This window comes from Tursiops truncatus, chromosome 8 (genome assembly GCF_011762595.2).
Source record: "Tursiops truncatus isolate mTurTru1 chromosome 8, mTurTru1.mat.Y, whole genome shotgun sequence".
Classification (NCBI taxonomy): Eukaryota; Metazoa; Chordata; class Mammalia; order Artiodactyla; family Delphinidae; genus Tursiops; species Tursiops truncatus.
In genome coordinates, this window is record NC_047041.1 from 62,664,977 (window position 1) to 62,680,390 (window position 15,414).

At 35.1% G+C, this 15,414-nt stretch overlaps 1 protein-coding gene and 1 non-coding gene across 3 annotated transcripts in view; both read left to right on the forward strand.

The window, feature by feature from the left end:
- The window catches only part of IPO7 (importin 7), a 47,746-nt gene extending 32,540 nt beyond the window's left edge, over positions 1-15,206 (forward strand). The window contains exons 13-25 of one of the 2 annotated variants that reach the window (XM_019948319.2): positions 935-1,024; positions 1,436-1,601; positions 1,795-1,955; positions 3,037-3,165; positions 4,960-5,026; positions 5,110-5,235; positions 5,663-5,760; positions 6,914-7,009; positions 7,702-7,922; positions 8,019-8,224; positions 9,422-9,628; positions 11,003-11,119; positions 14,899-15,206. In XM_019948319.2, coding sequence (XP_019803878.1) covers positions 935-1,024; positions 1,436-1,601; positions 1,795-1,955; positions 3,037-3,165; positions 4,960-5,026; positions 5,110-5,235; positions 5,663-5,760; positions 6,914-7,009; positions 7,702-7,922; positions 8,019-8,224; positions 9,422-9,628; positions 11,003-11,119; positions 14,899-14,942 — 1,728 coding nt within the window. In that variant the 3' untranslated portion in view covers positions 14,943-15,206. Of the gene's footprint in view, positions 1-934; positions 1,025-1,435; positions 1,602-1,794; positions 1,956-3,036; positions 3,166-4,959; positions 5,027-5,109; positions 5,236-5,662; positions 5,761-6,913; positions 7,010-7,701; positions 7,923-8,018; positions 8,225-9,421; positions 9,629-11,002; positions 11,120-12,166; positions 13,295-14,898 lie in introns of those variants that run through there. The other variant, XM_019948318.3, reaches the window with a different exon arrangement.
- On the forward strand, positions 1,168-1,351 carry LOC117313434 (small nucleolar RNA SNORA23). The gene has a single exon (XR_004527943.1). It is a non-coding gene; the product is annotated as a small nucleolar RNA SNORA23 (small nucleolar RNA).
- Positions 15,207-15,414: the final 208 nt, after the last annotated feature.

Genomic DNA, 15,414 nt, shown 5'->3' on the forward strand with positions numbered 1-15,414 from the left:
CTGTCCACCCATTCTTCTCTTCGTTTATAAAGGGTAAATTACGTGGTTATTTGTTGTGTCTGGGAATCTTGAGTGAGTTCTCACATTCAGGTTTTTGTTTTAACTTTATATTTTTAAATTTTATACTTAGAGAAAATTTGCAAAAATAGTTCCCATTACTCTTCACCCAACTTTTTCTAATGTTAACATATTAGATAGCCATGCCGCAATTCTCAAAACCAGGAAATTAATATTGATATGATACTATTAACTAATCTACAGACCCCTTTCACATATGATAAGATTTCCCACTAATGTCCTTTGTTGTTTGGTCCCTGATCCAGTCCAGAATCCCACGTTGCATTTAGTTATCATGTCTCGTTAGTCACTTTCGTTTTTTAAAGTGTTGTCAATTTTTAATGTTGATCCTAATATGCAATTCAAGGAACTCTTCTTAAAAACTTGTTACCATTTAGAAAAGACCCTATTTTAAGATTTACAGGAGTATCTTTAGATATCCAGATTATTACTCTGAGAGCAGGCTATTTCTCAATCTATGTTGTATTGTTCATTTAGAACCTTTCCAGAGAGGTTCTTTCACTATAATAGTTTTATATTAACGTTTTATAGTTATATTAATATAACTTTATATAAATAGTTTTGTAACAAAAAACGTTTAATAAGCTAAGGAATAAAATTAACCACTCTTCCCATTACTTAAACACCATTGATGTTAAGATTTGGCATAATTGCTTTCTAAACAAATGATGTAAAAGGACTAAAAAAATGTACCCAGTGATTTTTGATAGTAACGTTCGAGAATAAGAAAATGGATGTGGATCTTGTGGTTCAAAATTCCAGAATAAATGTATGTTTTGACATCAGTAGTCATTTTTAAAACTTGTGTATCTATTTGGCATTTGAGATGATTGTATTTGGAACTTTATTTTTACAGAAAAAGATCTACAAAGATCAGATGGAATATATGTTGCAGAATCATGTATTCCCTCTCTTCAGCAGTGAACTAGGCTACATGAGAGCGAGGGTATGTTTTAAAGCTGTATTGATTTATACATTTATGTCTTGTAATGAATAACTGCTTGTGTGGACTTTTATATGGAAACTTTTAAATGTTCACTTTAAAGCCATGTTTTATTCTAGACTTTCGTATAAGTCTTTAAATGGCTGCTCATAATGTGTGCATAGTTTTCATCTGTGTCTGATAGCAGTGTCTGTCTGTGTTTTGCATTCAGGTCTTGCTATCCACACAAACATCATGTAGCCTAAGAGTAAGTTGGGATCATAGTACTGGTCGAGTGTTGTGTCTTTGGACATATCTACCACTGGCCAGCCTCCAAATTCCCACACATAGCACTTTGACACTAGAGATATTGTCACATGGTGGAATTTAATGTAAGATACCTATAGTAACTCACTGCATTTTTTTTAAAAAAAGGCTTGCTGGGTCCTTCACTATTTTTGTGAAGTGAAGTTCAAAAGTGACCAGAACCTGCAAACAGCCCTAGAGCTGACACGAAGATGTCTGATTGATGATAGGGAAATGCCTGTTAAAGTGGAAGCTGCCATTGCACTTCAAGTGCTGATCAGCAATCAAGAGAAAGGTAAAGGATTTATATCTCAAAAATAGTGCAATGTGCTTACGCATAATTGTACAAGGCATAATCGTAGAAACGTGATACATTGTCTTCCTTTTTATTTGAAACGATTTCTTGTTTACTCTTTGGTGTATATTGTGTCAGGTTTTAAGGCGTTTTAGCTGTTTTGGCCAAAAGTTTTTTTCTCTGTCTCCTACAGCTAAAGAATACATCACACCATTCATCAGACCTGTCATGCAGGCTCTTCTTCATATTATAAGAGAAACAGAAAATGATGATCTTACCAATGTAATTCAGAAAATGATCTGCGAGTATAGTGAAGAAGTTACTCCTATTGCAGTAGAAATGACACAACATTTGGTATGTTATTTGAACCAGTCATTTATGCATTACTTAGATTACAGTATTTTCACAGAGCTTCTGTATGTCAGGCACCATTCTAAGCCCTTGATATATATTTTAACTCATTTAATTCTCACACAATCCTATGAGGAATATTCCTATACTGAGAGAATATGTGAGGTATAAGAAGTTTAAGTAATTTGCTCAAATTAGGAGGGGTGGGTCTGGGATTCACACCTGAGCTGTATGCCTCTACAGTGCAGAGCTGTTTACTTGTACTCATTGCATCATGACTGCTTTGTTTGTGTGGTTTCCTGGAATGCTTTGGACCAACTGAAAGATAGAGATAATCGTTATAAATAGATTTTTAAAGTGAAATTTGTGTAAATAGTTATTTCGTAGTTGACCTTTGTCTATTGTACATAGCCCTGAACTTCTGAGAATTAACAACATAAATTATTTAAGGGTAATAGAAAATATGGACATGTACCCAACAATTATCCATTCATATTCTCTATACAATGGTTTACTTGGTGCAGTTTGTATTCTTGCTAAATACTGAGGTTTGAAGAATCTAACTCTTGGTATTTGCTGTGTGTATTTTTAACAGCTGATTTTGAAGTGGGTAAAGACATTTGGATAAATATAGTAGTGTTCATTAAAAGTATATTGCATTATAAAAAGCTGATTATTATGATTCCTCATAACTAATGACTTTGCTCAGTTGCTCAGTATTTTTCAAAATGATTGAATTCAATGGCAACAAAAACCTTGATGACTAGTATTTGGGCATTGTCAAATGTTAGCCAGTAATTTAAATAAAACTATTCATAATATTAAGCACTTTCTATGCCTTGCCCACAGTATCTATGGAGATGTCAGGAAAAAGAGGTCAAGTAATCTGTTTAAGGTGACCTAGTAAGTGGCAGAGCAGTACCATTGATTATAGAGCCCAAGCTCTTAAGTAATATTAGTTGATTTGGAAATGCTGATCGGTTGTGCTGTCCCAGTGAGAACATTTTAAAAATTAAAAGTTTTAGACAAAAACGTGTTTATACTGCTTTAATGGCAAACCTTAATTACATTCTCTTGAATGTAGGCAATGACATTTAATCAAGTAATCCAGACTGGGCCAGATGAAGAAGGAAGTGATGACAAAGCAGTTACTGCTATGGGAATCCTGAATACCATCGACACACTTCTTAGTGTAGTTGAAGATCATAAAGAAGTAAGAAAACGATCCAGTGTTGTAAAGGTTTTAGGGAATTTCAAGCCAACTGTTCTATGCTTTTTGGAGGGCTCTGACTTACCTATTCTCTGGTCATCTTCTCACATACCTTGATTTTGCTATCTATTAACTAGTACCCTTGTGTAGGTACCTGACAGATATTTTAGAAGGAATAGGAAGGAGGTATTTGTATCACCGTATCTTTACCCTCAAGGCTCTGGGTTTTGGCTCCCTCTTAGGGTTACCTTTTCAGATCCAAAATTATGGTGATTCCTAGGAAAACATATTCTTCCTGGTTTTCCTTATTAATAAAATTTTTTTTAGTTAGGGTATAATACATATAACATATACCACCTTAACCGTTTTTAGGTGTACATTTCAGTGGTATTAAGTACATTCACGTTGTGCAACCATTACCATCATCTTCCTAGTTTTCTTCTTTTACTGTTGTCTTTTGGAAAGGTAAGCGAATTGTAATCATGAATATTAAAAGTGGAATTATTTAAAACATACAGAAAAGAGTAAAAAACATAGAAAACTAACCAGTACCCCTTACCCACCACCTAAATTTATTAGATTTTTAACGTTCCATGGTATATCCTTAGACTTCCAGTAAGAAAAATTTTCAGATAATGTAATTGAAACCATTAGGGCACCACTTCTTAATCTCATTTCCCTACTTCCTTCCCTTAGAAGTAAGCATTGTTCTAAATTTGGTGTTTATAATTACAATGCAGATATTTAAATCCATAAATCATGTTTTCAGATTATCTACAAACTGCCTTTTGCAACCTGAGAGTTTCAGTAAACTTTCAGATTTTTTTTGTAGATTATAATTGGAGATAGCTAGAAGCCATGAGGAATCCTAATCCTTACGGTTAACAAATCAATTGCTTACTATATTTGAAGAGTTGAAGATGTATTGAGTATATGTATTCGAAATGGATATCCTGCTTCTATATCTGATTAGTAAATTTGTGTGTGTGTGTGTGTGTGGTACGCGGGCCTCTCACTGTTGTGGCCTCTCCCGTTGTGGAGCACAGGCTCTGGACGCGCAGGCTCAGCGGCCATGGCTCACAGGCCCAGCCGCTCTGTGGCATGTGGGATCTTCCCGGACCACGGCACGAACCCGTGTCCCCGCATCGGCAGGCGGACTCTCAACCACTGCGCCACCAGGGAAGCCCCTGATTAGTAAATTTTATCTCATTTCCTCTCCCCCACTTTTTAAACATTCTGATGACTTCCAGGGATTTGGGATCCAATTGAGGACCATACTGACAAAAGGGGAGTGTGTATTTTCTGTCTATCTTGTATGACTTGGGGGCCTAGCTCACTGTTATATAAAATGGAGGTGGCTTAAAAATTATTGGGAGTGGTAGGAATAATGCCTTATTTTAAATAATTTTTCAGTAAGCTACTGATTTACATCTCAATTACACTCTATTATGTCTGGCCTGAATTAATCTATGTTTACACACAAAAAAATTTTAGTCTCTGCAGAATGATGTGGCTCCTTTATTTTCTTACTTACCTGCATTTTTCCAGGAAATTTTTTTTTTCCTTTACTTTATAGGTAAACTATGCATGTTCTTCGTCTCATTGTAATGGTGTTTCATTAAATTTCATACCTATATTGATTCATAATTTCATAATATGAGTCATTTCGAAACAGGTTTAAAATATTAATTTGTTCACAATATTGACTTTACATTGAAATGCATTGAATTATTATACATTATTTAATAATTCATTCAGTGTGCTACAATTCCATATGATTTTTTTCTTCTCTTTTAGATAACCCAGCAGCTTGAAGGAATCTGCTTACAGGTCATTGGAACTGTTTTACAACAGCATGTCTTAGGTATATATCTCTGATTGTGTTAAGAATACACTACTATTTCATATGAGCAAGCATTGTCCTAATGACTCAGTATTCTCTTTTAGAATTCTACGAGGAGATCTTCTCTTTAGCACATAGTTTGACATGTCAACAAGTGTCTCCACAGATGTGGCAGCTACTACCTCTGGTATTTGAGGTTTTTCAGCAAGATGGCTTTGATTACTTTACAGGTAAGTCAAGTCATCATAGAAATACTAAGGATTCCTCCCCATTTGTATTCAATTTTAGTGTATCACTTGAATACAAACTTTTGAATATTCTAAGTGTTTTGTTGTTTGGATAAGTTATCAGTAGCAATTAGTGCTCAAAGATGACCCATTATACATTTTGATTTAGTTATCACTTGAGATTTTTTTCTTTAACACAGATTCTTACCTTCTGCCCCCTGTCAGTCTTCTTTGTATAATCTTTTAACTGCTAAATATGAAGGAATGCACTTTAATAATAGCCTCATTTTTATGTTTAATTATAAGTGAATAATTAAAAGTGAACTTTAGGGACAGAACATTCAGACTTTTTTTTTTCTGAGATTTTTTTCAGAAACACAGCATATATGTTAGTAAAGATACTTAACTGATGCTTTTTTTATTAATACAGATATGATGCCTCTGCTTCATAATTATGTAACAGTTGATACAGACACACTTCTGTCTGATACCAAGTACCTTGAAATGATATACAGTATGTGCAAAAAGGTAGGTCATTTTTAGTTAATATAAGCATGTGAGGCTGGTGCTATAAAAAGTAAAAAATTGTGAAGAGACGTGGTACCACATTATGGTGAACATATTATACGGGTCTGACAGAATAAGAGCTTTAAGAGTTATAAACTGAAAATGGCTTTGATTTCTAGATCTCTCAGTAATGGCTTTGACAAGTATTTGTTTTATGTCTGCCCTCTGACATTTAATTGGAGTTATAAATGTTTGGGTTTTGGGTTTTTAAAATAAATATATTTATTTATTTATGGCTGTATTGGGTCTTCTTTGCTGTGTGTGGGCTTTCTCTAGTTGGGGCGAACTGGGGCTACTCTTTGTTGCAGTGCGCGGGCTTCTTATTGCGGTGGCTTCTCTTGTTGTGGAGCACAGGCTCTAGGCGCACAGGCTTCAGTAATTGTGGCTCGCGGGCTCTAGAGTGCAGGCTCAGTAGTTGTGGCGCCTGGGGCCAGTTGCTCCGTGGCATGTGGAATCTTCCTGGACCAGGGCTCGAACCCGTGTCCCCTGCACTGGCAGGTGGATTCTTAACCACTGTGCCACCAGGGAAGTCCCAACACCAGGCATTTAAAAAATGATTTCGCTTTATGAAGTTTTCAGATGTGTTTGTCCTCATCGATGTCATTCCTTTCTGAACACTTAGTCACAAAATAATCATCTAGTTATGTTATTATTTATTGCCAAATTATATTGTTTATGTTAATACGCTGGAAACAGAGATGTCTATACCATCTACTTTCCTATTCCAAAACCGTTATCCTTAACCCTTACATTCCTCTAGTGCTAATGAGCACATCAAGTCCATGCTTTTATTTCTTGTCTGGAAACAGCCTTTGCCATCAACAGATTGCCTCTACTTCCTGCTCATCTCACTCTCCATTGTCAGTATGTTTTTAGACATAGTGGTTGTCAACTTGCTATGGTCCAGAATGGCACTACATGGGATGTGCTTTGATTATGTAGACCAGTATTACAGACGAATAACTCCAAATCCTACGGGTGCTTTAGACTATAGTCTGTACAATGACTATTGCAGTCACTCATATTAATTAGAATACCTTAAATACTTCAGCAGCTATAGACTGATTCAAGGTTTTGTGATGCCTCCTTGCAGTTTATATTTTGTATTGATCAGGTTCTTACAGGAGTTGCAGGAGAAGATGCAGAATGTCATGCAGCAAAATTGTTAGAGGTCATCATTCTGCAGTGCAAAGGGCGTGGCATTGACCAGGTCAGTGAAGCTATTAATGATTCGTGTTGGAGGATTCAGAGAGGGAATCTTTCCCTTCACTTTTTCATTTTGGGCATTTGTTCTATATATTTTGTATGTTGTTTATTATGACACCTAGATAACATGTTAAAATTGTTCATTTAAAATTTAACCAATTTAATAATGATTGTATATTTAATATGTATGGAAATATGACTGGCAAGTTTTATGGCTACTTGTTATGCAAGGTAAGTTTTGACAAGATTTTTTTTTAAGTATATTGTGAGAGTATTGTTTGCTACACTATCACTTTGCAATAAGATAGATTTAGTCATTAAATTTCCATGGTCAGTTTCAACGGGACTTTGAAAATCCATCTTTATTGAGACATAGTTGAAAGATAACGTTGTATAAGTTTAAGGTATATGGTGTGATGAGTTGATAAATGTTTATATTACAAAATGATTACCACAATAAGGTTAGTCAGTAGGGATATTTTGAATCCAATATTGCTATTGTGGTGGGGCTCTAATAGCTCAGTGAGGACCAATTTTTCTCTAAAATTGTATTTCCCACTGAATTGGCTCAACAGTAAAAATTGGATCATTTAATGGAAGGGGGGTTAGTTGAGGCAACAAGAAAGTTAATATGGGTGGGTAGTTAACGGCTGCTTTACTTACAGTTTTGGAATGTTTCGCTGTCTTTCTCTACAGTGTATTCCCTTATTTGTGGAAGCAGCTTTAGAGAGACTGACAAGAGAGGTGAAGACAAGTGAACTTCGAACAATGTGCCTGCAAGTTGCCATTGCAGCTTTGTATTATAATCCACACCTACTTCTCAACACCTTAGAAAATCTTCGCTTCCCTAATAATGTTGAACCAGTTACAAATCATTTTATTACACAGTGGCTTAATGATGTTGATTGTTTCTTGGGGTAAGTGACATATATTGGATCTTTATTTACTTTGTAAGGAACTCTGCAAAATCTTTTTTAAAGGAAAATAAGGAAATATTTTATTTTATTTTTTAGGCTTCACGACAGAAAGATGTGTGTTCTGGGCCTATGTGCTCTTATTGATATGGAACAAATACCACAAGTTTTAAATCAGGTTTCTGGACAGATTTTGCCAGCTTTTATTCTTTTATTTAATGGATTAAAAAGAGCATATGCCTGCCATGCAGAACACGAGAATGACAGTGATGATGATGATGAAGCTGAAGATGATGATGAAACAGGTAAGGGATTTGCGATGGAGAAAGCCAGTCTTATTACCCAGTTAGAAATATCACTGGACTTGTTCTTTTAGCCCTTCTCCTAAAGAAATGTGGGATCATAGCCAAATGCTTTCATGTTCATTCATTCATAGAACTAGAGTGTAAGGTCCATGAAGGCAGGAACTTTCAGCTGTATCACCATTATGTAAAGCAGTTCTAGGCGTATATAGTTCCAGTGTTGGCAGGTTTTTTGTGTGTGTGCTTTTATATATATATATATGTATATATATAGATATATAGATATATATAATTTATTTATTTTTGGCTGTGTTGCATCTTTGTTGCTGCATGTGGGCTTTCTCTAGTTGCGACGAGTGGGGGCTACTCTTTGTTGCAGTGCACAGGCTTCTCATTGCAGTGGCTTCTTTTGCTGCGGAGCACGGGCTCTAGGTGCGCGGGCTCAGTAGTTGTGGCTCACGGGCTCTAGAGCGCATAGGCTCAGTAGTTGTGGCACATGGGATTAGTTGCTCCACAACATGTGGGATCTTCCTGGACCAGAGATCGAACCCGTATCCCCTGCACTGGCAGGCGGATTCTCAACCCCTGCACCACCAGGGAAGCCCTGTTGGCAGGTTTTTAGTGTTGGTAAACATCTGTCTATTAGTGCTAAAATCTAGCTATATCTACACTGTAAAATTAAGTTAATTAGATGTTGGCTAATACATTTCACCTGTAAGACAGTATAGACTACAAGAATATAAACTGATAGGATGTTGTTTAAAAGAAATTATTGTAAAGGTTTCAAAATATAACACTTGCCATTTTTGTCTTTTATCATTTACTATCTTAGCCAGCGAGGCTTTAAAAAAAAAATCTCATAAAAGGTATTCTGTGGATATAATAAACTATTCTACTGTACTGTTGGTATTTGATTTGGTATATACCATAAGTCTCAGCACACCAAGTGCTGGTTCTCATATTATGCAGTCCTTTTTCAGACTTCTAGTACTAACAGTTGTGGTTAGTTTTCTTAGATTTCTATGAGAATTTTTTTTCTGTTTATTGCTGAATATGTATTTAAACACCAATTCCTGGAACTCTTCCTTGAATTTATTCAGTTGTGATTTGTAATTCACCAACAATGATCACTGTCACTGAGTTACAGTGAGTAACAGAATATTCCAGTGTTAACAAGAGCACCTTTTTATGACTTGGCAGAGGAACTGGGGAGTGATGAAGATGATATTGATGAAGATGGACAAGAATATTTGGAGATCCTGGCTAAGCAAGCAGGCGAAGATGGAGATGATGAAGACTGGGAAGAAGATGACGCTGAAGAAACTGCCCTGGAAGGCTATTCCACGATCATTGATGATGAAGATAACCCTGTTGATGAGTATCAGATATTTAAAGCTATATTTCAAAGTAAGTTAACTTGTTATATGTAATTCAGATAGCTCCGTATGATCCATTTTCCTGAATCAATTTGTTCTTATTTACGTCTGCCCCTTAAAGAAGGGGTTTTGGGTATATCAAACCCAAACTAAAATGTGATTTAGGATTGTTAGGCAGAGTAACCAAAGTTACTTCTACTGTTGCCTTAGAGATTCAGTGTATTTTCCTCATCCTATTATTTTGCTTTTATTTAGATTGTCATTTTGAAATATGCACGTCATAGGAAAATTGTATAGTTCAAAAAGTTTACACAACAAGTTTGTTTTTCCTACTTCTAATTTCTAACCTCCCAGCTTTCCCCAGAAATATCTACTGTTATGTCTGTTTCTTATGTTTATGTATTTGTGTATCTTTTTTTTCCCCCTGGCTAAACCCATGCTTACCTGTCTGAGAATTTGACCATTTATATAACATTTATGGTCTTGGAATCTCTATTCTTTTCTCCTGTTTCACAGTGTGTGGCTACGGAATACTAGGTGCCAGTTTTTGTTTTTTACATCTGTGTTCTTTAACCCAACTTAAGAAATTAGAATCGGCACTATATTTGAACATCCTTTCCCTCCAGAGTTAACTACTGTGCTATTTTATCATTCCTATGCATTATGAACGTTGATGTAGAATAAATTCTCTGATAACCAAAGCATTAATCTTCCAAGCCCATGACAAAGCAATTGTGATGCAAGCTTACAGAAACACAAGGAATTGTTTCTGAGCTACATGGCAGGCTGTAAGGATTGATTGAAGTGCCAAGAACTTACTGACTGGCTTTTGTCCATGACTTGGTATTTTGTATACTTAAACACATGTTAATCCCTAAAGGATGGTTTATTATAGAAGGCTCATCCACAGTAAATGCAATAAAGTAGAAGTAGAAAATCATGTTATAGAGAACATTTTTAACTAAATACTGCAGAGCACCTTTCTGTGGAAAGACAGTACATATATCTAAGAAAGTGTTTTTTTGAATAAGCAATGCAGAATAAGCAATGCAGAAAAAAATAAGTTGCTTTAACTCTTAATCTTTTAAGGGGTTTGGGTTAACTTTATTTCTAGTTTCCCTAGTTTGTTACTTATTATATAACAATTGGATTAGGCTCTAAATCCTTATTTACTAGAGATAAGAATTATGACTATGATTAGATTTTTGAGGCATAATGCTAAACCAGAATTTTTTTCCCCCTGTATCTTTTTTTCACAAGTAATTTAAAATACCTTAGATTATTATTGGGAGAATATAAACTAGATCAGAATTTCAGTATTGGAGGTGGAGTAGAGGGAATAGAACAGAAAAGAACTACCAGGACTCTCTTATTGCCCTTTTTTCCCTTGTTTTCTTTTTGATAGCTATACAAAATCGTAATCCCGTGTGGTATCAGGCTCTGACTCATGGTCTTAATGAAGAACAAAGAAAACAGTTACAGGATATAGCAACTCTAGCTGATCAAAGAAGAGCAGCCCATGGTATGTTAATTGACCTCAACCCCTCTTTTTTTTTTTTAATATTTATTTTTTAATTTGGCTGCACCAGGTCTTAGTTGCGGCATCGGAATCTTTAGTTGCAGCATGCAAACTCTTGGGATCTAGTTCCCTGACCAGGGATCGAACCTGAGCCCCCTGCATTGGGAGCACAGAGTCTTAGCCACTGGACCACCAGGGAAGTCCCAACCTCAACCCCTCTTTAATGCAATTAATGACTTTGATACAGCTTTAAAATTTAAATTAAGTGATTTAAAATTACATAAAAGCTACAGTTGTTGGAGGTGATAAGAAATTCATTCCAATCTGTAGAAATGAAAAAAGGAATTTTGGTTTTGGCCATAATTTACTGATTTTAAGCATAGTTGAAGACTACTTTCAGTGTGCAGTAGCTTTGATAAGGTCGCTAAATCTCATGGGGCTGGTTTGATAGTAGAAAATTCCATTAAAATTGTGAATTTTAAAGTTATGAAAACTGCAATTTTTTTTTGAAAACTGCAATTTTTAAAAACTATATTAAAGACATATCATTTCTTTTCATCGTTAAACATTTCAGTATGCCTTTCAATACAGGATGTTTCAGGTAATACACAGCCTAGTAGTTTTCTAGAGGTCTTAATACTGCGTCAGACTAGTTTTATATTCAAAGAGGTTCCTCCTTATAAAAAAGGCACAGCTTTCTAAAGTATTTAATTCGAATTTGCCTGCATTAGATTCATTAGCTGTAATTACCTTTGGAGATTGGATCCTTCTGATTTAGTATTTGACTCAAAATAGAGTAAAGATTTTTCTTTTTAAACAATGCAAAGTGAAAGTTGGCTAAGAAGTCTGTAGCATACAAGAGAGTTCGTCTTCTCTACATAATATACTCTTTCTTCTATACATTTGGAGGGAGAACAGAGGCCAAAGTTTGGAACTTCCTGGCTAGTACTGGTGGTTAAGCTATTGTTAATGTCTGTCAATTCCTTCTTTTCTCCAAAGCAGTAAGGTGATCGAATGCTCTATTAAACATTCACATATTTGTTTTTCTAGAATCCAAAATGATTGAGAAGCATGGAGGATACAAATTCAGTGCTCCAGTTGTGCCAAGTTCTTTCAATTTTGGAGGCCCGGCACCAGGGATGAATTGAGTTACCACTTTCCTGCAGTGTGATTGTAGTGAAGAGCTTGTGTTCCTCCTAGTAGCGGTTCCAGAACTGGTTCATGTTATCCACTCTAAACTAATTGATGAATAGATGGACAAAAAAAAACCCAGGAGGTGGGACCTGATCATGCAACTTGGCACTGAAAATGAATCCAGAGGAATTTTGGCGGGGGAGGGAGGTAACCTGGGGGGCAGGGAGTATTTTCTTTATTTTTTGAAGAAAGTAAGATTCTGACTGAAAGTTCAAGTGACACTGTGGAAATCTGCAACAAGAGGGGATGTCATGAAGGCAGCTTTTCTTTTTCCGAGGAAAAAATAGGCATGGGCTACAGGACTATTTAAAATGTCTCATTTACAGTATAAGCTCAGAGGTAGATGTAATTTTTACACCTATGAGTATTTGTCCGATTTCTGTCTCTTCCTCACCATTGGGTATCTATTCTTTATATGTAAATAAGATAAGGTAATCGATAGCCTTATTCAATCTTCATCATTTTCATCATCAAAGATTGTTCCTATGTAGATTATTGGACATTTATTGTAGCACTACATAACTGATTAAAAAAAAATCTGTAAATGAATTAGCACTTTCATATTGAAACAAGCCTGCTAGCCTATGTATAAAATAGCAAAATGTTTGCTGTTTATAAAAAGATGGGATGTAATGGGGTGGGGGGCAGGGGTAATTTCAAGTTATTAATTTAAAAATGAATTAGCAATTTTGTACCTGGTGACTTTGTGGTGCACTCACCTCTGATAGTGACTTGAATTCGGTATGTTAAAAGGGGTTAGTGATATTTCATTGCTGCTAAAAATGGCAACTCCCTCTGTGTCCTGTTTTTTCTTAAAGCTCTCAGTGTACAAGTGGATATTTGGATACAAGACCTTACTGTAACAAATAGGAAAGATGATATTTGAAGCATGTAAATTGGATATAAAGTTCTACTCTTAAAGAGTTGATAAAAGAGTATGGCTAAACATCTATATATGCAGTCTATTAAAAGAACTTAATTCGGCTTTTATGTCTTCATTTGATTGCAGTTTTTTCCTAATTATAAATTTTTTCCTCATTGATCTGTTTTTATGCTATACCTAGAAAGAACACAAAATGTACACTTTTAAAATTGACATTTAACACCTGCCCACCTCCCTTTTCCCATCTCCTCTCCCCCTCTTGTTGATGGTGGTATCTGGTCTTAGATAGGCTGAAGGCACAGGGTTCCCTCCAAAAACCACTATTGATACCACTGCAGAAACAGGCCAGCAACAAGACAATGTAGAGAGGTTGGCTTGCTTCCCTCTCTTCTAACTGCATGTTCAAAAATAAGCTTTTATTGATATGAAACATCTGTCAGAAGAGTCATACATTGGTTTATTTTTTATATACATTATACACACAATATTTCAAATTGAAAGCAACATCTCAGTGGATTCAGGACTATTAAGTGCTGTTGTCAAAACAGACCAGAAAATTTATAACTGTAAAAATGAAACATGCACACATTATTTAAAATGCATAATGAAGAAAACCCATTGGTGGTGTGTTTTTCTTGTATGCCAGTAATTAAGCCACTACTGTTGGCACTGTTTGGTTTTCTATTTTAACACTGAAGGAGTGAAAGTATTTCCTATATTTATGAATTTACTATGAAAATCTTGGCAAAAAAAGAAAAAAAAATGTCTGTCTAAAATGTGTGGGTGAAAACTGTTAATCAAGTGTGTTCCTAATTTGTTTCCCCCCAAGTTGGACACCATCTGTAAACCCTAGGTTGCTTCAGGAGATTTCACTATTATATAAAATCAGTAAAATTAAAGTGGAGTAGTTGTATATATGCAACATTGTGTACAGAGGGGAGATACTGAATAGTATTAAACATTTTCGTCTTCCTTTACCTTTTATCCCCTACCTAATATCTAGTCTACTTTTTTAAATTTCAAACTTCACTGCTCTTTGAATTGATAATTCCAATTTTCACATTGTTATTGGAAACCATATCTAATAAAGGTTTTAGTTATTCCCATGCACAGTATGGAAATTCTCGTTTGCTGAGGTTTTGTTTCAAGAAAATGTATTGGCATGTATTTGAGAACACGTTTTATTGTCTCCTCTGTCATACAGTCCAAACTAATCTACGTTTATGGATTTTTGAAATGAAAGACCTTAAAATTAAACTATATTTAATATTAAATATTGTTCAGATGGTAGTTTCTAATACATCAAATATATACCTCGATTATTTTCAGTATTTCCTTAAATATAACATCAAATTAGAGTTTCTTATAGATTATGGATCTTGATATGTGTCAGTGTTTTTAAATAAGGTTATAGGACTTTTAGATAACTTTTCGAGAGTAGTATTTATAAACTTGTAATTAGTTGCATGTAGATTTTATTTATTTATTTAACATACAGCCTTTCCCACAGTTTCACTAACCTATAACTTATTTTTTAATTTATACAAGTTAATTCTGATTTTGTCTGGGTTTCAGTATTTTGTCTTTTTTAATGGCTGACATTAGCATAAAATCTTCACTTTTTTGTAAACTTAAGCCATCCATTTTTATAAAAGCTATTCGTTTATCAGTATTAAATAAAGGATGTTAATCTATTTCTCTGCAGGTAACAGAATGGTGATTACTAATCTACACACCTTATCAAGATAGTGGCTGCTGTGTTCACCTCTAGAAGAGACCAGAGTGTAGAGCAGGGGTGGCCATACCGCAGCCCTATGGCTATGTGCTGCTATTCAGTCCCAGATGTAGTCCCTGAAGCAAGCATGAAGAAAAAGTCATTAGGAATTGTATTAATATAAACCGTGTCTTTGGGAAGATCTAGCACAATGATTTAAGCATAGTAGGCATTCCATAAGTGTTTGTAAAATGAATGACCTAAAATTACATTAAAGCATATTGGTTATAAAAATGTCAGTTCTGTTCTATATAATTTTAAATCTTGGTGAAGATTATCTGTGAATATTTATCAGTATCCCTCCTGAATTCTAGGTTTTACCCTTGATGAAGTTGGCCACCCTTGCAATAATAGCACTTCACACTTTGGTGCATGTGGTTTTTACAAAGGGAAACTAGACATCCAGCTGGAAATCCAGAATTTTATTACTATGAGAGGAATATATAT